This window comes from Phyllobates terribilis, unplaced genomic scaffold (genome assembly GCF_046119375.1).
Source record: "Phyllobates terribilis strain yellow unplaced genomic scaffold, ASM4611937v1 Scaffold_2__4_contigs__length_985480577, whole genome shotgun sequence".
Classification (NCBI taxonomy): domain Eukaryota; kingdom Metazoa; phylum Chordata; class Amphibia; order Anura; family Dendrobatidae; genus Phyllobates; species Phyllobates terribilis.
This window is the reverse complement of record NW_027362762.1, coordinates 984,715,501-984,739,055: the sequence shown is the minus strand read 5'-3', so window position 1 is coordinate 984,739,055 and position 23,555 is coordinate 984,715,501. Positions and strand designations below refer to the sequence as shown.

Sequence of the window (23,555 nt, the reverse complement as noted above, 5' to 3'; positions counted from 1 at the left end):
ACATATATACAAGGATGGAGGAGCAACATATATACAAGGATGGGGGAGCAACACAAATACAAGGATGGGGGAGCAACATATATACAAGGATGGGGGAGCAACATATATACAAGGATGGGGGAGCATCACATATACAAGGATGGGGGAGCATCACATATACAAGGATGGGGGGAGCAACATAAATACAAGGATGGAGGAGCAACATATATACAAGGATGGGGGAGCAACAAATACAAGGATGGGGGAGCAACACATATACAAGGATGGGGGAGCAAAATATATACAAGGATGGAGGAGCAACATATATACAAGGATGGAGGGAGCAACATATATACAAGGATGGAGGAGCAACATATCTACAAGGATGGGGGAGCAACATATCTACAAGGATGGGGGGAGCAACATATATACAAGGATGGAGGAGCAACATATCTACAAGGATGGGGGAGCAACATATCTACAAGGATGGGGGGAGCAACATATATACAAGGATGGGGGAGCAACATATCTACAAGGATGGGGGAGCAACATATCTACAAGGATGGGGGGGAGCAACATATATACAAGGATGGGGGGGAGCAACATATATACAAGGATGGGGGAGCAACACAAATACAAGGATGGGGGAGCAACACATATACAAGGATGGGGGAGCAACATATCTACAAGGATGGAGGAGCAACATATCTACAAGGATGGAGGAGCAACATATCTACAAGGATGGAGGAGCAACATATCTACAAGGATGGGAGGAGCAACATAAATACAAGGACGGGGGAGCAACATATACACAAGGATGGGAGGAGCAACATATACACAAGGATGGGAGGAGCAACATATACACAAGGATGGGAGGAGCAACATATATACAAGGATGGGTGAGCAACATATATACAAGGATGAGGGAGCAACATATATTCAAGGATGGAGGAGCAACATATATACATGGATGGGGGAGCAACATATATACAAGGATGGGGGGGAGCAACATATATACAAGGATGGAGGAGCAGCATATATACAAGGATGGGGGGAGCAACATATATACAAGGATGGGGGAGCAACATATATACAAGGATGGGGGAGCAACATATATACAAGGATGGAGGAGCAACAAAAATACAAGGATGGGGGAGGAACAAAAATACAAGGATGGGGGAGCAACTTATATACAGTACAGACCAAAAGTTTGGAGACACCTTCTCATTTAAAGGTTTTTCTGTATTTTCATGACTTTGAAAATTGTACATTCACACTGAAGACATCAAAACTATGAATTAACACATGTGGAATTATATACTTAACAAAAAAGTGTGAAACAACTGAAAATATGTCTTATATTCTAGGTTCTTCAAAGTAGCTACCTTTTGCTTTGATGACTGCTTTGCACACTCTTGGCATTCTCTTGATGAGCTTCAAGAGGTAGTCACCGGAAATGGTCTTCCAACAATCTTGAAGGAATTCCCAGAGATGCTTAGCACTTGTTGGCCCTTTTGCCTTCACTCTGCAGTCCAGCTCACCCCAAACCATCTCGATTGGGTTCAGGTCTGGTGACTGTGGAGGCCAGTTCATCTGGCGTAGCACCCCATCACTCTCCTTCTTGGTCAAATAGCCCTTACACAGCCTGGAGGTATGTTTGGGGTCACTGTCCTGTTGAAAAATAAATGATGGTCCAACTAAACGCAAACCGGATGGAATAGCATGCCGCTGCAAGATGCTATGGTAGCCATGCTGGTTCAGTATGCCTTCAATTTTGAATAAATCTCCAACAGTGTCACCAGCAAAGCACCCCCACACCATCACACCTCCACCTCCATGCTTCACGGTGGGACCCAGGCATGTAGAGTCAATCCGTTCACCTTTTCTGCGTCGCACAAAGACACGGTGGTTGGAACCAAAGATCTCAAATTTGGACTCATCAGACCAAAGCACAGATTTCCACTGGTCTAATGTCCATTCCTTGTGTTCTTTAGCCCAAACAAGTCTCTTCTGCTTGTTGCCTGTCCTTAGCAGTGGTTTCCGAGCAGTTATTTTACCATGAAGGCCTGCTGCACAAAGTCTCCTCTTAACAGTTGTTGCAGAGATGTGTCTGCTGCTAGAACTCTGTGTAGCATTGACCTGGTCTCTAATCTAAGCTACTGTTAACCTGTGATTTCTGAGGCTGGTGACTCAGATAAACTTATCCTCAGAAGCAGAGGTGACTCTTGGTCTTCCTTTCCTGGGGTGGTCCTCATGTGAGCCAGTTTCTTTGTAGCGCTTGATGGTTTTTGCAACTGCACTTGGGGACACTTTCAAAGTTTGCCCAATTTTTTGGACTGACTGACCTTCATTTCTTAAAGTAATGATAACCACTCGTTTTTCTTTACTTAGAATTTGTATTATGGCAAGAAAAAAGCAGCTAACAGTCTATTCAGTAGGACTATCAGCTGTGTATCCACCTGACTTCTGCACAACACAACTGATGGTCCCAAAGCCATTCATAAGGCAAGAAATCCCACTTAATAAACCTGACAGGGCACACCTGTGTAGTGAAAACCATTTCCGGTGACTACCTCTTGAAGCTCATCAAGAGAATGTCAAGAGTGTGCAAAGCAGTCATCAAAACAAAAGGTGGCTACTTTGAAGAACCTAGAATATAAGACATATTTTCAGTTGTTTCACACTTTTTTGTTAAGTATATAATTCCACATGTGGTAATTCATAGTTTTGATGCCTTCAGTGTGAATGTACAATTTTCAAAGTTATGAAAATACAGAAAAATCTTTAAATGAGAAGGTGTGTCCAAAATTTTGGCCTGTACTGTACAAGGATGGGGGGAGTAACATATCTACAATGATGGGGGAGCAACATATATACAAGGATGGGAGGAGCAACATATATACAAGGATGGGAGGAGCAACATATATACAAGGATGGGGGAGCAACATATATACAAGGATGGGGGAGCAACATATATACAAGGATGGGGGAGCAACATATATACAAGGATGGGGGAGCAACTTATATACAAGGATGGGGGAGGAACTTATATACAAGGATGGGGGGGAGCAACATATATACAAGGATGGGGGGAGCAACATATATACAAGGATGGGGGGGAGCAACATATATACAAGGATGGGGGGAGCAACACACAGTTATATGAAAAAGTTTGGGCACCCCTCTTAATCTTAAGCTTAATGTTTTATAAAAATTGGTGTTTTTGCAACAGCTATTTCAGTTTGATATATGTAATAACTGTTGGACACAGTAATGTTTCTGCCTTGAAATGAGGTTTATTGTACTAACAGAAAATGTGCAATCTGCATTCAAACAAAATTTGACAGGTGCATAAGTATGGGCACCTCACCAGAAAAGTGACATTAATATTTAGTAGATCCTCCTTTTGCAAAAATAGCAGCCTCTAGTCACTTCCTGTAGCCTTAAATGATTTCCTGGATCCTGGATGAAGGTATTTTTGACTATTCCTCTTTACAAAACAATTCCAGTTCAGTTAAGTTTGATGGACGCCGAGCATGGACAGCCCTCTTCAAATGATCCCACAGATGTTCAATGATATTCAGGTCTGGGGACTGGGATGGCTATTCCAGAACCTTGTAATTGTTCCTCTGCATGAATGCCTGAGTAGATTTGGAGCGGTGTTTTGGATCATTGTCTTGCTGAAAGATCCATCCCCTGCGTAACTTCAACTTTGTCACTGATTCTTGAACATTATTGTCAAGAATCTGCTGATACTGAGTGGAATCCATGCGTCCTTCAACTTTAACAAGATTCCCGGTGCCGGCATTGGTCACACAGCCCCAAAGCATGATGGAACCTCCACCAAATTTTACTGTGGGTAGCAAGTGTTTTTCTTGGAATGCTGTGTTTTTTTGCCGCCATGCATAACGCCTTTTTGTATGACCAAACAACTCAAACTTGGTTTCATCAGTCCACAGGACCTTCTTCCAAAAAGAAATTGGCTTCTCCAAATGTGCTTTTGCATACCTCAGCGGACTCTGTGGTGTGCTTGCAGAAACGGCTTCTTTCGCATCACTCTCCCATACAGCTTCTCCTTGTGCAAAGTGCGTTGTATAGTTGACCGATGCACAGTGACACCATCTGCAGCAAGTTGATGCTGCAGCTCTCTGGAGGTGGTCTGAGGATTGTCCTTGACTGATCTCACCATTCTTCTTCTCTGCCTTTCTGATGTTTTTCTTGGCCTGCCACTTCTGGCCTTAACAAGAACTGTCCCTATGTTCTTCCATTTCCTTACTATGCTCCTCACAGTGGAAACTGACAGGTTAAATCTCTGAGACAGCTTTTCGCATCCTTCCCCTGAACAACTATGTTGAATAATCTTTGTTTTCAGATCATTCGACAGTTGTTTTGAGGAGCCCATGATGCCACTCTTCAGAGGAGATCCAAACAGGAGAACAACTTGCAAGTGGCCACTTTAAGTAGCTTTTCTCATGATTGCATACACCTGGCTATGAAGTTCAAAGCTCAATGAGGTTACAAAACCAAAAAAGTGCTTTAGTAAGTCAGTAAAAAGTAGGTAGGAGTATTTAAAACAAGAAAATGATAAGGGTGCCCATACTTATGCACCTGTCAAATTTTGTTTGAATGCAGATTGCACATTTTCTGTTAGTACAATAAACCTCATTTCAAGGCAGAAACATTACTGTGTCCAACAGTTATTACATATATCAAACTGAAATAGCTGTTGCAAAAACACCAATTTTTTATAAAACATTAAGCTTAAGATTAATAGGGGTGCCCAAACTTTTTCATATAACTATATATACAAGGATGGGGGAGCAACATATATACAAGGATGGGGGGAGTAACATATCTACAAGGATGGAGGAGCAACATATATACAAGGATGAAGGAGCTACATATATACAAGGATGAAGGAGCTTCCCTTGAGAAAGCCGATCAATATACACGCGAAACGCGCGTCGGGAAGCGGGCTTTCCCTTCTACTTATTTGATTACTGACCTAGGGTAAGCATTGTCTAGCTGTCATCCTCCCCTACTGTGGGGTTTTTTTCTACATGCTCCAATGAGGGGCTTCATTACTATTCTCATTGCAATTTGGACTTTTTATGGCTGACATATTACTTAATTTGGATACTGCCTTAATTTATAGTCCATTTGTAGGGCTCTACTTTGTGGAGCCCCATTGCCACAGTTAGGGGTTCGGGGATTTATGTACTTTATGGATGTAAGCTATATCTATTGATTCATTTATGCATCACTTCGCTATTTCTATCCCCCCCCCACCTTTCCCCCCCCTAGTATTGTCAGTATTCGCTGCTACTGCTCCTAGCCCCCTTGCACATGTCTTTTTATTATATGTTTTTGTGTTGTCTTAAATTTTGTGTCAATAAAATTTATACCTTTTTATCTTTGCCATAAAAGCTCCGCTCTTTTTTCTTTTGGTGGTATATATACAAGGATGAAGGAGCTACATATATACAAGGATGGGGAAGCTACATATATACAAGGATGGAGGAGCAACATATATACAAGGATGGGGGAAGCAACATATATACAAGGTTGTGCTCCTGCACTATTATATCCTGTCTGCTGGATTGTTTGACTCATCTCCCTGGACATTCATCCTGTTCCTGGACTGTATCCGTGTTCCTGCACGATTTTATCCTCTGTCGCTGGATTGTTTGACTCATCTCCCGGGACATTCATGCTGTTCCTGGACTGTATCCGCGCTCCTGCACTATTTTATCCTCTGTCGCTGGATTGTTTGACTCATCTCTCAGGAAATTTATCCTGTTGCTGGACTGTATCCGTGCTCCTGCACTATTTTATCCTCTGTCGCTGGATTGTTTGACGCATCTCCCGGGACATTTAATCTGTTACTGGACTGTATCTGTATTCCTGCACGATTTTATCCTGTCTGCTGGATTGTTTGACTCATCTCCCGGGACATTTACCCTGTTCCTGGACTGTATCCGTGTTCCTGCACCATTTTATCCTTTGTCTGCTGGATTGCATATGGACCTTTTAGTTTGCGTGCAATAAAGGTTCTTGGGTTTGCGCACTCATCTCTCTCTCTGTTGATTGTCATACTGGAGTAGGACCCCACGACAAGGAACATAGAACAAGGATGAATTCTCATCACCACACAATATAAGAAAAGAATAGATCTACCTGTGGCCACAGCATCATGGACATGAGATTGCTGGTATTGAAAGGAAACTTCACATCTCAGAGAGACCGAAGAGTCCGGGATACAAACTAATGACAACAGGTGACCCTCAGTGTAGAAATGAAGGAGTCGCTTGGATTTATGTTTTCCTACATCAATTAAGGATTGTGCACCTCACACCTCGTGGCATCATCACAACCCTGGACCAGACCTCATTCAGGGGACAATAAAACCTTCTCCCTCTGTGATAGCGGTGAGTGTGGACCCACTGCACCATGGGCTGGGCTTACGCTGGAGGGGCGTGACTAACTGGTGTTCACTAGAGCTTCTGGTGGTGAGTATAGGCTTGGGCCTCCTCCGTCTCTTCATCAGGCTCAGTATGCTGGTAACAAGTAGCCGCTCTGTAGACTCCTCCTTCTCCTCATCAGGCTCAGTATGATGGTAACAAGTAGCCGCTCTGTAGACTCCTCCGTGTCCTCATCAGGCTCAGTATGCTGGTAACAAGTAGCCGCTCTGGAGACTCCTCCGTCTCCTCATAAGGCTCAGTATGCTGGTAACAAGTAGCCGCTCTGGAGACTCCTCCGTCTCCTCATAAGGCTCAGTATGCTGGTAACAAGTAGCCGCTCTGGAGACTCCTCCGTCTCCTCATAAGGCTCAGTATGCTGGTAACAAGTAGCCGCTCTGGAGACTCCTCCGTGTCCTCATCAGGCTCAGTATGATGGTAACAAGCAGCCACTCTGGAGACTCCTCCGTGTCCTCATCAGGCTCAGTATGCTGGTAACAAGTAGCCGCTCTGGAGACTTCTCCGTCTCCTCATCAGGCTCAGTATGCTGGTAACAAGTAGCCGCTCTGTAGACTCCTCCGTCTCCTCATCAGGCTCAGTATACTGGTAACAAGCAGCTGCTCTGTAGACTCCTCCGTATAATCAGGCTCAGTATGCTGGTAACAAGTAGCTGCTCTGTATTCTCCTCCATCTCTTCATCAGGCTCAGTATGCTGGTAACAAGTAGCCGCTCTGTAGACTCCTCCGTCACATCAGGCTCAGTATGATGGTAAAAAGTAGCCGCTCTGGAGACTCCTCCGTGTCCTCATCAGGCTCAGTATGATGGTAACAAGTAGCCGCTCTGGAGACTCCTCCGTGTCCTCATCAGGCTCAGTATGATGGTAACAAGTAGCCGCTCTGTAGACTCCTCCGTCTCCTCATCAGGCTCAGTATGATGGTAACAAGTAGCCGCTCTGTAGACTCCTCCGTCTCCTCATCAGGCTCCGTATGATGGTAACAAGTAACCGCTCTGGAGACTCCTCCGTCTCATCAGGCGCAGTATGCTGGTAACAAGTAGCGGCTCTGTAGACTCCTCCGCCTCATCAGGCTCAGTATGCTGGTAACAAGTAGCTGCTCTGTAGACTCCTCCGTCTCCTCATCAGGCTCAGTATGCTGGTAACAAGCAGCTGCTCTGTAGACTCCTCCGTCTCCTCATCAAGCTCACTATGCTGGTAACAAGTAGCCGCTCTGGAGACTCCTCCGTGTCCTTATTAGGCTCAGTATGATGGTAACAAGTAACCACTGTGATGAGTAAACGGAGGAGTCTCCAGAGCAGTTACTTGTTACCAGCTGTGAAGACGCGGGGTCTTTCGTGGGCGTAACACTACTCAAACACAGGGTGCGGGTAAAACAGCGTGGCAATACTTTATTGAACCACAAATCGGACAATAAACACAGAACAGTCCCAGAAAATACCCAAGATGGTACAACATTACGAAGTCTCAACCTACCGCTAGCCCGCCTGGGATAGAACATCTGCAATTTCAGGGCTTCCAGGGCCAACTAGTCCCACCAGTTGCACCCCTCTTTTGGCGAGCCCCCAAAGAAAGGAGGCAACGACAAGCTTAGGAAACTAGACGAGAGCAGTGAAGTCTGGGGCCAGGTGACCTGATTGTCCCAAACTGGATTCTTCAAGATGTCGGAGGGTTCAGCAATAGTCAATGGAGCCGATCTGTATTCCTCCAGCTGGGGCCGAAGTGCCCTAAGCTGATATACTGTAGAATTACACTGAATAGAGGCAGAGACCCCCTTTTTATAGATCACAATTGTCCTTGCAGCCATCATTCACAGGTCATGGGTCAGGGATGAATGTGGAAAGAGCTCATGACTCATTGTTAGAGCATTTAATCAACTTACATAGGTTGTCCTCCATTGCTCGGCAAATCAAGAACTCTCTTGACTGTAATACGTAATCAGCATATTATCTAACAGTATTGATCCATGACCCTATCTTGCAAGATTTTCAGAGAATGAGTTGCAGTACATCTTAACTCAAGTGTCAACATTCAGGATTCTTCTTCTTAATTTATATAGCGCCATTGATTGCATGGCGCTGTACATAAGAATGGGTTACATACCAAATACAGATAATCACTTATCAAACACTAGTCTGTGTTAATCAACCAAAGAACACAGGTTAAAAAATTCAACATAAAAATACAGGTATATTGCTCTTGGCCATCAGAAAGTATGTCTGGCATAATTAAGAAAAAAGCCTGATGAGGAGACGGAGGAGTCTCCAAAGCGGCTACTTGTTACCATCTGTGATGACAGCTTTTCTTCTTAATTATGCCAGACAAATTCAGTAAGCCAGGAGCCGTATGCTTTTATCTTCATATTCACTTTTGCATTGTTGTTCTTCTTTGGTTGATTAACACAGGCTATTGTTTGAATAATCCTGAATGTTGACACTTGAGTTGAGATGTACTGTAACTCATTCTCTGCAAATCTTGCAAGACAGGGACATGGAGGAATACTGTGATAATATGCTGATTACGTATTATAGCAAATCATGCAAGTTGATAACATGCTTATACAATGAGTCAGAGGCCCCTTCCACCTTGATTCCTGACCCTTGACCTGTGAATGATGGCTGCAAGGACAACTGATCTATAAAAAAAAAGGGTCTCTGCCTTTATTCTGGGTCATTCTACAGAATGTCAGCTTAAGGGACTTCAGTCAGCTCCATTGACCATTGCTGGACCCTCAGAGACGTCTTGAAGAATACAGATTGGGACATCAGGTCACCTGGCCCCAGACTACACTGCTCTCGGCTAGTTTCCTAAGCTTGTCATTTTTTTCTCTTTTTGGGGGCCCGCCAAAAGCGGGGTGCAACTAGTGGGGTAGTCGGCCCTGAAAGCCCTGAAATCGCAGCTACTCTATTCTCGACGGGCCAGTGGAAGGGTAAGGACTGTGTAATGTTGCACCATCTTGGGTATTTGCTGGGACTGTTGTGTGTGTTTATTGTCCACTTTGTGGTTCAATAAAGTATTGCCGCGCTGTTTTACCCGCACCCTGTGTTGTCTGAGTAGTGTTACGCCGACGGAAATATTAGTGGCAGTGGTGAGATGCTACTCAGCCCAGCAGATCTGGGGGAGCTGCAGGGGACAGGTGTTAGCACACAACATCCAAAGAGCTCCACAACCAGGGAGGCATATAGACAGACCCAGCAGACTGTAGGTGAGACATACCCAGCAGGTTTCGGACGCCACTATGTCCAACCCCACCAGTCCGGGATTGGGAAGAGGACCAGAGAGGATGTATAGCCGCAACAAGAAACCACAACTACAGCTATGCCAGCTTCGACAGATTGAATACTGGGTCTCCGACACTCTGTCAGATTTGATCAAGGAATTGGTCCTTTGGGATGCCCAGAACGTCGTGGAGGACGAAGAAAACTCCACTGAGATGGACCCAGAGGAACTGCCAGGGTAAGGACCCAGTGGCGGTCTGGATTCAACCCAGTCCCCAGCAGCCCGAACCCAGGAGTTGTTGGCTGCATTAGGACCTGGAGCCTCAAGTGGATAAAGGGCTTGTGTTATGTCATCAGTTTTGGGAGTTCCAGTATCCCCAACGCCAGCGCCGGGCCTTACCCCCATGAGGATTCCCCACCAAGGAACTCATCTCCGCTACAGAGATGTGCCAGTGTTTAATGAGTCCAACACTGAAGTCGATGAACATCTGTAAGATTTTGAGACTCTGATGCACCAGGTACCCACAGCTGATTGGGCTAAATACCTGTGGACTAGTTTGACTGGCCTGGCACGGGATGCTGCCCGGTCGCTTGGGCCTCAGGACTGTCTTGACTATGGAACTATTGAGGACACTCTGCTGGCCCTTTTTACAATTACAACAGAGAGATATCGCACTAACTTAAGGACATGGTCTTGCCAAGGGGTCTCATATGTATAATTTGGCAGTCAACTCCGACGACACTGCAACTGCTGGCTCGACGATAGAGCTGCCCACTCCGCTGCTGCCCTAAGGGACTTGATCATGCTCGAGCAACTTATGGAGAAAAGGGGCCCCAGAAATACGAGAGTGGGTAGCGGACCGGAAGCCCGACACCCCAGAGCAAGCAGCCCGATTGGCCGATGAGTTTACAGTCAATCGACCCCGCTGGAGACCTGATATGCACAACGATCCCAGAAGACCCCTCACCCAAAGATTAGACCGGCTACCCAGCAGAAAACCCACCAGGACCAAGGGTCACCAACAGTACCCTTGATTTGCCCAACCCACAGCGCTGTTATACATGCGGACGCCTTGGACATGTGGCCAAAGTTTGCCCCCAGAGTCGGGGCCCCATGCTTGAAGCCCGCCTGCCAGCCCAGCCAGTCAAAATCTGCCAAAGCAAGCCAGCCAGGTCTGAGGGACGCTACCCCCAGGACACACCAGCAGCGGAGGAAGTGGTATATCCCGTCCATACTCTGCGGCGGGTTGGCCACCCTACACCAGCAAACCTCTAATCGCCACATCCAGCCAGTCAAGGTCGGTGATATCCAGGCCCAGGGACTTCGGGACACTGCGTCTTCCATTACCTTGGTTAGCCCAGATATTGTCCCACCAGAACACTATTTACCCGGCCGCCAAGTGACCATCTCCCTGGCTGGAGGTCAGTGCTCGGACATTCCTCTAGCACGTGTGCAGTTGGACTGGGGTACCGACCAGGGAGAGGTCGAAGTGGAACTCATGGACAGCCTCCCGACACCTGTTATTTTGGGGAAAGACCTAGGCCAAGGACTGTCCAGCCAATTAGTCACAGTCATCACCCGCAGCCAAGCAACTTTCTGATGTGGATCCTTCTGCCACTCCTCCCAAGGAGAACCCACATCCCAAGCTTCCATCATCCACCTCTGAGCCGGTGGCAGTGAGTACCCCTGACAAGACTGTGTCCATTGAATGGGGGGAGACAAATCGCAAAGCCTTTAGGGAAGCCCAACTCACAGACCCCACCCTACAGCTTTCCCGCAGTGCAGCTGCTCGACGTGGGGAAAGAAATCAAGTGGAGGTGTATACATGGGAGAATGGACTGTTATATCGGGAAAAGCCCGCATCCTGCCCCGAGAGACCCTGGTCCCATGTACAGTACAGACCAAAAATTTGGACACACCTTCTCATTTAAAGATTTTTCTGTATTTTCATGACTATGAAAATTGTACATTCACACTGAAGGCATCAAAACTATGAATTAACACATGTGGAATTATATACTTAACAAAAAAGTGTGAAAGAACTGAAAATATGTCTTATATTCTAGATTCTTCAAAGTAGCCACCTTTTGCTTTGATGACTGCTTCGCACACTCTTGGCATTCTCTTGATGAGCTTCAAGAGGTAGTCACCGGAAATGGTTTTCACTTCACAGGTGTGCCCTGTCAGGTTTAATAAGTGGGATTTCTTGCCTTATAAATGGGGTTGGGACCATCAGTTGTGTTGTGCAGAAGTCTGGTGGATACACAGCTGATAGTCCTACTGAATAGACTGTTGTATTATAGCAAGAAAAAAGCAGCTAAGTAAAGAAAAACGAGTGGCCATCATTACTTTAAGAAATGAAAGTAAATCAGTCCGAAAAATTGGGAAAACTTTGAAAGTGTCCCCAAGTGCAGTTGCAAAAATCATCAAGCGCTACAAAGAAACTGGCTTACATGAGGACCGCCCCAGGAAAGGAAGACCAAGAGTCACCTCTGCTTCTGAGGATAAGTTTATCTGAGTCACCAGCCTCAGAAATCGCAGGTTAACACCAGTTCAGATTAGTGACCAGGTCCATGACACACAGAGTTCTACAAACAGCCACATCTCTACAACAACTGTTAAGAGGAGACTTTGTGCAGCAGGCCTTCATGGTAATATAGCTGCTAGGAAACCACTGATAAGGACAAGCAACAAGCAGAAGAGACTTGTTTGGGCTAAAGAACACAAGGAATGGACATTAGACCAGTGGAAATCTGTGCTTTGGTCTGATGAGTCCAAATTTGAGATCTTTGGTTCCAACCACCGTTTCTTTGTGCGACGCAGAAAAGGTGAACGGATTGACTCTACATGCCTGGTTCCCACCGTGAAGCATGGAGGAGGAGGTGTGATGGTGTGGAGGTGCTTTGCTGGTGACACTGTTGGGGATTTATTCAAAATTGAAGGCATACTGAACCAGCATGGCTACCACAGCATCTTGCAGCGGCATGCTACTCCATCCGGTTTGCGTTTAGTTGGACCATCATTTATTTTTCAACAGGACAATGACCCCAAACACACCTCCAGGCTGTGTAAGGGCTATTTGACCAAGCAGGAGAGTGATGGGGTGCTACGCCAGATGACCTGGCCTCCACAGTCACCAGACCTGAACCCAATCGAGATGGTTTGGGGTGAGCTGGACCGCAGAGTGAAGGCAAAAGGGCCAACAAGTGCTAAGCATCTCTGGGAACTCCTTCAAGGTAGTTGGAAGACCATTTCCGGTGACTACCTCTTGAAGCTCATCAAGAGAATGCCAAGAGTGTGCAAAGCAGTCATCAAAGCAAAAGGTGGCTACTTTCAATAACCTAGAATATAAGACATATTTTCAGTTGTTTCACACTTTTTTGTTAAGTATATAATTCCACATGTGTTAATTCATAGTTTTGATGCCTTCAGTGTGAATGGACAATTTTCATACTCAAATAAATACAGAAAAATCTTTAAATGAGAAGGTGTGTCCAAACTTTTGATCTGTACTGTACATCAACTTATGGTTTCCCAGCAGTACCGACCCAAACTCTTGCGCTTGGCCCATGACGTCCCTGCAGCTGGGCATATAGGTGTCAAAAAGACGCGGGCCCATCTGCTACGTAGTTTCTTTTAGCCAAGGATCGCTTAAGAAGTGCGGAAATACCAAGCCTCTTGTCCGGTTTGTCAATGGATAGGGGGAGCACCCTGTCGTACCCCACTCCAATCCATGCCCTTGATAGGGGAGCCATTTAAGAGGGTTTCCATCGATTTAGTGGGACCCTTAGCTGTCCCCAGCTGCAACGGAAAAAGGTTTATCCTCACCCTGGTCGACTTTGCCACCCGCTATCAGGAGGCTGTTGCACTGTCATCCATAGATGCAGAGCGCGTGGCTCAAGCTATAATGGACATTTTTAGTCGAGTAGGGTTTCCGCAGGAGGTGTGGACCAACCAGGGGACCAGATTCCAAAGCAAGCCGATTCAGACCCTCTGGGTGAAACATGGGGTCCGCCCCATGCATACCACCCCATACCATCCCGAAACTAACGGGTTGTGTGAGCGTTTCAACGGATGCGCAAGCAGCTCATTAGTCCATATTTGGTGTCCGAGGGAGGAGACTGGGAGAAAAACCTGCAGCAGCTCCTGTTTGCCTACCGGGAGGTGCCGCAGGATTCTACCGGGTTCTCTCCTTGAGAATTGCTGTACGGCCGAAAAGTGCGAGGGCCACTGGATTTAGTACAGGAGAGTTGGGAGGGCACTTTCCCCACAGAAGAGGTTTCCATTCTGGAGTATGTCCAAAAGTTTAGGGAATAAATGAAGTACCTCATTGCCTTAGCCCATGGGAATTTCGAAGTAGCTCAGGAAAGGCAACAACGGTATTACAACCGTGCTGCCAGACTCTTGAGAATTTACCTGTGGACCGAAGGTTCTAGTACTAGTACCAGTACGCAAAAACAAGCTGTAGCTATGTGAGTTGGTCCATTCACCATAACTAGGAAATGCGGGGAGACTGACTACACCGTGGCCCTGGATCGAGCAGGTGTACGTGAACGGACCTATCATGTCAACAGGCTAAAAGCTTATGCGGAAAGGGAAGTTACCAATTTAGCAGTTTGCTGTCCCCCTTTAGATGACCCAGATATGGACCAGATCCCTGACTTATTAGTGGAATCCAAAATGGGAATGGGAGTAACAGATGTCCCGTTGGGAGAGAGGCTTGGTCTATCACAGAGGCAGCAGTTAACAAGACGGCTTGGAACATATGGCTCACTGTTCACAAGTCGGCCTGGTCGAACACCCCTAGTCCAGCATCATGTCACCACAGGGGTAGCCACTCCTCTCAGACAACCTACCTACCGGGTAACACCTCCAGTGTTGGCAGTGATAAAGGCCGAAGTGGATGACATGTTGAATATGGGGGTCATATTTCCTTCCCATAGCCCATGGGCAGCCAATGTAGTGTTGGTGCCCAAGAAAGACAACAGTACTTGCTTCTGTGTGGACTAGAGGCGACTCAATGAGGTCACAGTTACAGACGCCTACCCCATGCCTCAGGTGGATGAACTACTAGACAAATTAGGAGGATCTTGGTTCATATCGATCATTGATTTGAGCAAGGGATACTGGCAGATCCCACTCACAAAAGAGGCTCAAGAGAAGTCAGCATTTATCTCCCCTTTTGGCCTGTATGAATTTACTAGCATGCCATTTGGGATGAAGAATGCCCTGGCTACCTTCCAAAGGAAGGACCAGTTACTAGAGGGATGTCAAGGGTATGCCCAGTCCTACCTGGATGACATCGCTATCTTCAGCACGTGTTCCAGGTGCTGCAGAGGGTAGCCAAAGCCCAGCTTACCATCCGACCCGACAAATGCCAGATGAGGATGGCCGAGGTACTATACCTGGGACTTAGGGTGGGAAGTGGGTGCATTCGTCCCGAACCAGCAAAAGTAGAAGCCATTACCCAGTGGCCTCGCCCAGCCAACGGAAAACAGGTACGCGCATTCCTAGGGACCGCAAACTATTATCGAAAGTTTATCCCCAATTACAGCTCCATAGCAAAGCCCCTCACTGACCTCACCACCAAAAGATATGCCCGCAATCTCATCTGGACCCCAGAATGAGAGTCCGCATTCCTCCACTTTATTGTATACAGACAGAGCTCTCTTCTTGGGACAAATGGTGGATAAGGAAGGGGTGAAGAGGAGCTTGGAAGAAAGACTTCTTCCATAATTATAATAGGGGGAGAAGGAGTATTTTCAATATTTCTCAATATTTCAAGGACACTGATGGACTGTCCACACAAGAGGAGAAGGATGATCGGAAGCCCATTACATCTGGCATCCCCGTCAGCAGCAACCCACCACAGGATCCAGGAGTCTCTGGAGCTAATTAAGAAGGGGGAGGATTGTGATGATGTTACTGTAAAAGTCAGAAGGCCGGTAAAACCTAGGATTTACCGGTCAATCTGGACACTTACCGAGGCCGTCGGTAAAAGCTCAAAATGAAAAGTAAAATTGGACTTTTACCTGTGAAGTCTTGGTAAATGGTAACATTTACCGTCGAGCGTGGTAAAAGTCAGAAATATCAGGTGTGAAGATGGAACATCTGACTTTAACCAAGCGCAGTTGGTAAATGTGAACATTTACCACGGCTTCTTGGTAAATGTAGCTGAGAAGGGTTGTAAGCGCAGTTTTACCAACACATGCTGGTAAATGTAAAGATTTACCAATTCGCCCAGGTAAAAGTCAAAAATCGTTCGTTTATATGGAATACATCTGACTTTTACCAACGCTGTTGAGAAATGTTAACATTTACCAAGACTTCACCCGTAAAAGTCCAATTTTACTTTTCATTTTGAGCTTTTACCGACGGCCTTCTGGTAAATGTCCAGATTGACCGGTAAATCCTAGGTTTTACCGGCCTTCTGACTTTTACAGTAACAATGACACAGCTTTTCTTTGTAATTATGCCAGACAACTTCAGTAAGCCAGGAGCTATATGCTTTATCTTCATGGTGACTTTTGCATTGTTGTTCTACTTTGGTTGATTAACACAGACTATTGTTTGAATAATGTTGAATGTTGACACTTGAGTTGAGATGTACTGCAACCTATTCGCTGCAAATCTTGCAAGATAGCGACATGGAGCAATACTGTGATAATATGCTGATTAAGCATGTTATCAACTTGTATGGTTTGCTATAATACGCAAACAATGAGTCAGGGGCCCCTTACACCTTGATCCCTGACCCTTGACATGTGAATGATGGCTGCAAGGACAACTATGGATCTATAAAAAAATCGGTCTCTGCCTCTATTCGGTGTCATTCTACAGCATGTCAGCTTAGGGGACTTCGGCCCCAGCTGGAGGAATACAGATCGGCTCCATTGACCATTGCTGGACCCTCAGACGTTTTAAAGAATCCAGGTTGGGACAATCAGGTCACCTGGCCCCAGACTTCACTGCTCTCGGCTAGTTTCCTAAGCTTGTCGTGATCTTCTCTCTTTGGGGGCCCGCCAAAAGCGGGGTGCCACTGGTGGGGGGGTAGTCGGCCCTGGAAGCCCCGAAATCGCAGATACTCTATTCTCGGCGGGCCAGAGGAAGGGTAAGGACTGTGTAAAGTTGCACCATCTTGGGTAATTGCTGGGACTGTTCTGATCGTTTATTGTCTGCTTTGTGGTTCAATAACGTTTGAGTAGTTTTACGCCCACAGAAGACCCCGGGTCTTCACACCATCATACTGAACCTGATGAGGACACGGAGGAGTCTCCAGAGCGGCTACTTGTTACCATCATACTTAGCCTGATGAGGACACGGAGGAGTCTCCAGAGCGGCTACTTGTTACCATCATACTTAGCCTGATGAGGAGACGGAGGAGTCTCCAGAGCGGCTACTTGTTACCATCATACTTAGCCTGATGAGGACACGGAGGAGTCTCCAGAGCGGCTACTTGTTACCAGCATACTGAGCCTGATGAGGAGATGGAGGAGTCTCCAGAGCGGCTACTTGTTACCATCATACTGAGCCTGATGAGAACACAGAGGAGTCTCCAGAGCGGCTACTTGTTACCAGCATACTGAGCCTGATGAGGACACGGAGGAGTCTCCAGAGTGGCTGCTTGTTACCATCATACTGAGCCTGATGAGGAGACGGAGGAGTCTCCAGAGCGGCTACTTGTTACCAGCATACTGAGCCTGATGAGGAGACGGAGAAGTCTCCAGAGCGGCTACTTGTTACCAACATACTGAGCCTGATGAGGACACGGAGGAGTCTCCAGAGTGGCTGCTTGTTACCATCATACTGAGCCTAATGAGGACACGGAGGAGTCTCCAGAGCGGCTGCTTGTTACCAGCATACTGAGCCTGATGAGGACACGGCTTACTGAAAGTGTGGTATTAACCACTGAAGACTCTCAAATTGTAATATTGCTCTACTTTTTAGAGGTGTCACTGTTAGAGCAATAATATTCTCAACAAAGTAAGAACATGCAAGAGATCAAGTGAGGAAACCGCAGAAAACAGATGTGAAAAATTATAAAAAATAAATGTGGTAGAAGATGATAAAGCCCAATATATAAAAGCCAATAGTAGACGACGCAATAAGTATTAGTCAGAATCACATATACGGTCTTCAATGTCGGCTGCACAATAAAACTTTATGATCTCGCATGAACGGACATAGGCAAAGTACAAAAAATGTTGTTGTTGTTGTTTTCACGCCATTTATCTACTAAGCATAATGGGTAAAGTGACCCCACTGGAGCAGACGAGTTGTGACCGTCACCGTAGATAAACATTAAACATGAAGGAATCTTATCAGATATACAACCCTGCACCCTGACAGTCTCCCCAGTGTGGTGCAACCAGTCTGGTCTCCGTCCCTCATCCCATTCACTGATGTAGACTGTGCAGGACTCCGCTTTCTGCAGCCTCCGAGCCCCCGTTGTGCATGCACAAGGGGATAACCACTAGTACTGTGCATGCAGTCGGGCCATTGCTCTTCACCTTGTCATATACATGGACGTTTGTGTTCATCTCTGCAGGAGGACCATACAGATCTGGAAGGAGCCTCATGTTCTGCTCATTACAGTGATTCATAGGCCTCTAGGGCTAATCTATTACGTATGGGCATAGACCGCTTCCCATTGCTTCCAGCAGTAACTGACTAAATAATAAAGGGTCTGTTCAGCCTGACAAGCTCTATACACCAAGAGGCTGGATGCAAAAGCCTTGCATTTTTCATAAACTATTTTTATTTTGTTCTTTCTTTTATGTGTTTTTTGAGTTTTTTCCCCTCCATATTTCTCTATGTATCCGGAGCACCACATCTCCCATTCTATTCTTGGAGGAGACGACTGCTCCCTCCTCTCGCTCATCTCCTGGTCTATTCTGAGGGCATCTCTTGGAGGAGACGGCTGCTCCCTCCTCTCGCTCATCTCCTGGTCTATTCTGAGGGCATCTCTTGGAGGAGACGGCTGCTCCCTCCTCTCGCTCATCTCCTGGTCTATTCTGCAGGCTTCTCTTGGAGGAGACGGCTGCTCCCTCCTCTCGCTCATCTCCTGGTCTATTCTGAGGGCATCTCTTGGAGGAGATGGCTGCATCCTTCTCTCGCTCATCTCCTGGTCTATTCTATGGGCTTCTCTTGGAGGAGACGGCTGCATCCTTCTCTCGCTCATCTCTTGGTCTATTCTGTGGGCTTCTCTTGGAGGAGATGTATGCGCCCTCCTCTCGCTCATCTCCTGGTCTATTCTGCAGGCATCTCTTGGAGGAGACGGCTACTCCCTCCTCTTGCTCATCTCCTGGTCTATTCTGAGGGCATCTCTTGGAGGAGACGGCTGCTCCCTCCTCTCGCTCATCTCCTGGTCTATTCTGTGGGCTTCTATTGGAGGAGACGGCTGCTCCCTCCTCTCCTGGTCTATTCTGCAGACATCTCTTGGAGGAGATGGCTGCATCCTTCTCTCGCTTATCTCCTGGTCTATTCTGAGGGCTTCTCTTGGAGGAGACGGCTGCATCCTTCTCTCACTCATCTCCTGGTCTATTCTGAGGGCATCTATTGGAGGAGATGGCTGCTCCCTCCTCTCGCTCATCTCCTGGTCTAATCTGAGGGCTTCTCTTGGAGGAGATGGCTGCTCCCTCCTTTCGCTCATCTCCTGGTCTATTCTGCAGGCATCTCTTGGAGGAGAAGGCTGCTCCCTCCTCTCCTGGTCTATTCTGCAGACATCTCTTGGAGGTGATGGCTGCATCCTTCTCTCGCTTATCTCCTGGTCTATTCTGAGGGCATCTATTGGAGGAGATGGCTGCATCCTTCTCTCGCTCATCTCCTGGTCTATTCTGTGGGCTTCTCTTGGAGGAGACGGCTGCTCCCTCCTCTCGCTCATCTCCTGGTCTATTCTGTGGGCTTCTCTTGGAGGAGACGGCTGCTCCCTCCTCTCGCTCATCTCCTGGTCTATTCTGAGGGCATCTCTTGGAGGAGACGGCTGCTCCCTCCTCTCGCTCATCTCCTGGTCTATTCTGCAGGCATCTCTTGGAGGAGACGGCTGCTGCCTCCTCTCCTGGTCTATTCTGCAGACATCTCTTGGAGGAGACGGCTGCTCCCTCCTCTCCTGGTCTATTCTGCAGGCATCTCTTGGAGGAGGCGGTAGCATCCTTCTCTCGCTCATCTCCTGGTCTATTCTGAGGGCATCTATTGGAGGAGACGGCTGCATCCTTCTCTCGCTCATCTCCTGGTCTATTCTGAGGGCTTCTCTTGGAGGAGATGTCTGCTCCCTCCTCTCGCTCATCTCCTGGTCTATTCTGAGGGCTTCTCTTGGAGGAGATGGCTGCTCCCTCCTCTCGCTCATCTCCTGGTCTATTCTGAGGGCTTCTCTTGGAGGAGATGGCTGCTCCCTCCTTTCGCTCATCTCCTGGTCTATTCTGCAGGCATCTCTTGGAGGAGACGGCTGCTCCCTCCTCTCGCTCATTTCTTGGTCTATTCTGAGGGCTTCTCTTGGAGGAGACGGCGGCATCCTCCCCTCGCTCATCTCCTGGTCTATTCTGCAGGCATCTCTTGGCGGAGACGGCTGCTCCCTCCTCTCGCTCATCTCCTGGTCTATTCTGCGGGTATCGCTTGGAGTAGATGGCTGAATCCTCTTCTAGAAGGAAGGAACTGCCACACAATTTTGTAATACTGGAATCACAAACATTTAGCATTTACCGGCCCCGGCCTCACATGATGAAAGACGCTTAGTTACTTACTCTCCTCTCGGACGTCCAGTGCTTGCACCGTCTCCTCTATTGGGAGCGCTCGCTCATGGCCGTGGCACACACGCTCCACTGGCTCCTTTCCAGCAGGTGTTGCGTTTTCTTCCCAGTCTCCTCCTTCACATTGCTCCAAGAAATCCAACATCTCAGAGTCGTCCACCTCGGAGCCCTGACAGAAAACATGAGTGAATGGAAGATGCCAGCCGTCTACAGGAGGCATTGCTGGTCAAAGGACGAGGTAACCAGGAGCAGAGGGTTCACTTCACAATGGAGATCACCCAAGTGTTAGCTCAACCCGCTCAGTGCCACCCGCTTGCTCCACAGCTCACCCAAGTGTCAGATCACCCGCTCAGTGCCACTTGCTTACTCCACAGCTCACCCAAGTGTCGGCTCACCCTGCTCAGTGCCCCCGCTTACTCCACAGCTCACCCAAGTGTCGGCTCACCCCGCTCAGTGCCACCTGCTCACTCCACGGTACACGCAAGTGTCAGCTCACCCCGCTTACTCCACAGCTCACCCAAGTGTCAGCTCACCCAAGTGTCAGCTCACCCCGCTTACTCCACAGCTCACCCAAGTGTCAGCTCACCCAAGTGTCAGCTCACCCCGCTTACTCCACAGCTCACCCAAGTGTCAGCTCACCCAAGTGTCAGCTCACCCCGCTTACTCCACAGCTCACCCAAGTGTCAGCTCACCCAAGTGTCAGCTCACCCCGCTTACTCCACAGCTCACCCAAGTGTCAGCTCACCCCGCTTACTCCACAGCTCACCCAAGTGTCAGCTCACCCAAGTGTCAGCTCACCCAAGTGTCAGCTCACCCCGCTTACTCCACAGCTCACCCAAGTGTCAGCTCACCCCGCTTGCTCCACAGCTCACCCAAGTGTCAGCTCACCCCGCTTGCTCCACAGCTCACCCAAGTATCAGCTCACCCCGCTTGCTTCACAGCTCACCCAAGTGTCGGATCACCCCGCTCCGTGTCCCCCGCTTACTCCACAGCTCACCCAAGTGTCGGATCACCCCGCTCAGTGTCCCCCGCTTACTCCACAGCTCACCCAAGTGTCGGATCACCCCGCTCAGTGTCCCCCGCTTACTCCACAGCTCACCCAAGTACAGCTCACCCCGCTTGCTCCACAGCTCACCCAAGTGTCAGCTCACCCCGCTTGCTCCACAGCTCACCCAAGTGTCAGCTCACCCCACTTGCTCCACAGCTCACCCAAGGTTCGGATCACCCCGCTCAGTGTCCCCCGCTTACTCCACAGCTCACCCAAGTGTCGGATCACCCCGCTCAGTGTCCCCCGCTTACTCCACAGCTCACCCAAGTGTCGGATCACCCCGCTCAGTGTCCCCCGCTTACTCCACAGCTCACCCAAGTACAGCTCACCCCGCTTGCTCCACAGCTCACCCAAGTGTCAGCTCACCCCACTTGCTCCACAGCTCACCCAAGGTTCGGATCACCCCGCTCAGTGTCCCCCGCTTACTCCACAGCTCACCCAAGTGTCGGATCACCCCGCTCAGTGTCCCCCGCTTACTCCACAGCTCACCCAAGTACAGCTCACCCCGCTTGCTCCACAGCTCACCCAAGTGTCAGCTCACCCCACTTGCTCCACAGCTCACCCAAGGTTCGGATCACCCCGCTCAGTGTCCCCCGCTTACTCCACAGCTCACCCAAGTGTCGGATCACCCCGTTCAGTGTCCCCCGCTTACTCCACAGCTCACCCAAGTGTCAGCTCACCCCGCTTGCTCCACAGCTCACCCAAGTGTCAGCTCACCTCGCTCAGTGTCCCCCGCTTACTGCACAGCTCACCCAAGTGTCAGCTCACTCCACTTAGTGCGCCCCGCTTACTCCACAGCTCACCCCGCTCAGTGCACTCAAGTCTGCTTACCCCTGTCAGGACTGTCCGCTTATTTTGCAACTCACGACACCTGCAAGCAGGGAGAACTTTCTGTACAAGCTTTTTCACTGTATAATAATCTACGGAGTCAGAGTATACATGGCGGCGGAGCTCATCCAGATCCTGTGACTGCAGAAAAACATGATAGAAGTGTTAGAACCCATCAAACTTATCAACCGACCGCTAAATACCCCCACCCCGCCTCCCTCTCACATACATCACACACTCCTTAACCTTGAACATCAAGAAAAAAAAGTGGTGATATTCTGGAGATCCCAGGATGGAGATGTCATTGATGAGCAAATGATGAAAGAATGGAGACATCATCATCACATAACATCCCGATTCTCCAGTCCGGAGTCTGAGCCTCGTGCAGAAATCCTGGCACCTCTGGCCTCGGCTCAGGTCACTGAGGCTATTAATCATCGTCTGAGGGAGGTTCTGAAGCCGAATGTACAAATCCTTAGGATGCGCTGCCGGTAGCTCCTGTGTGATCACTTACCATCGAAGTCCCCGATGGAGACAAGTCCAGAGACGCTGCAGCTCCTGTGTAATCACCAACCAATGACGTCCCTGATGTGCTCGATGGAGACAAGTACGGAGAGCTGCAGCTCCTGTGTAATCACCAACCAATGAAGTCCAATTGAAATGGGGTTCAATGCCGATAAATGTAAGGTCATGCACATGGGAAAGAAAAACAGCAGTCACCCATACATATTAAATGGGAAACCGTTGGGGAAATCTGACATGGAGAAGGACCTGGGCGTCTTGGTTAATAGCAAATTAAATTGGAGTGCCCAGTGTCAGGCAGCAGCTGCGAAGGCAAATAGAGTCATGGCATGCATCAGAAGAGGAATAGGGGCATATGATGAGAACATTGTTCTTCCTCTGTATAAAGCGCTGGTAAGGCCGCACTTAGAATATTGTGCACAGTTCTGGGCTCCGGTGATCAGGAAAGACCTATTGGAGCTAGAGAGGGTACAAAGGAGGGCGACTAAGGTAATAAAGGGAATGGAGGGACTAGAATACCCAGAGAGGTTGTCAAAATTAGGCCTATTTACGTTGGAAAAGAGAAGGCTTAGGGGAGACCTCATAAACATGTATAAATACATCAGGGGGCAGTACAGAGATCTCTCCCATGACCTGTTTATACCAAGGATGGTGACAAAGACGAGGGGGCACACTATGCGTCTGGAGGAAAGGAGGTTCCTGCACCAGCATAGAAGGGGATTTTTTATGGTCAGAGCCGTGAG

General features: G+C 48.0%; 1 protein-coding gene across 2 annotated transcripts in view; it reads right to left on the bottom strand.

Moving 5' to 3' along the window:
- The window catches only part of RECQL4 (RecQ like helicase 4), a 153,533-nt gene that overhangs the window by 68,783 nt on the left and 61,195 nt on the right, over positions 1-23,555 (bottom strand). For both annotated transcript variants that reach the window (XM_073668821.1, XM_073668820.1), the window contains exons 17-18: positions 22,294-22,431; positions 20,409-20,583 (exon numbers count right to left, since the gene is read on the bottom strand). In XM_073668821.1, coding sequence (XP_073524922.1) covers positions 20,409-20,583; positions 22,294-22,431 — 313 coding nt within the window. The remainder of the gene's footprint in view (positions 1-20,408; positions 20,584-22,293; positions 22,432-23,555) is intronic.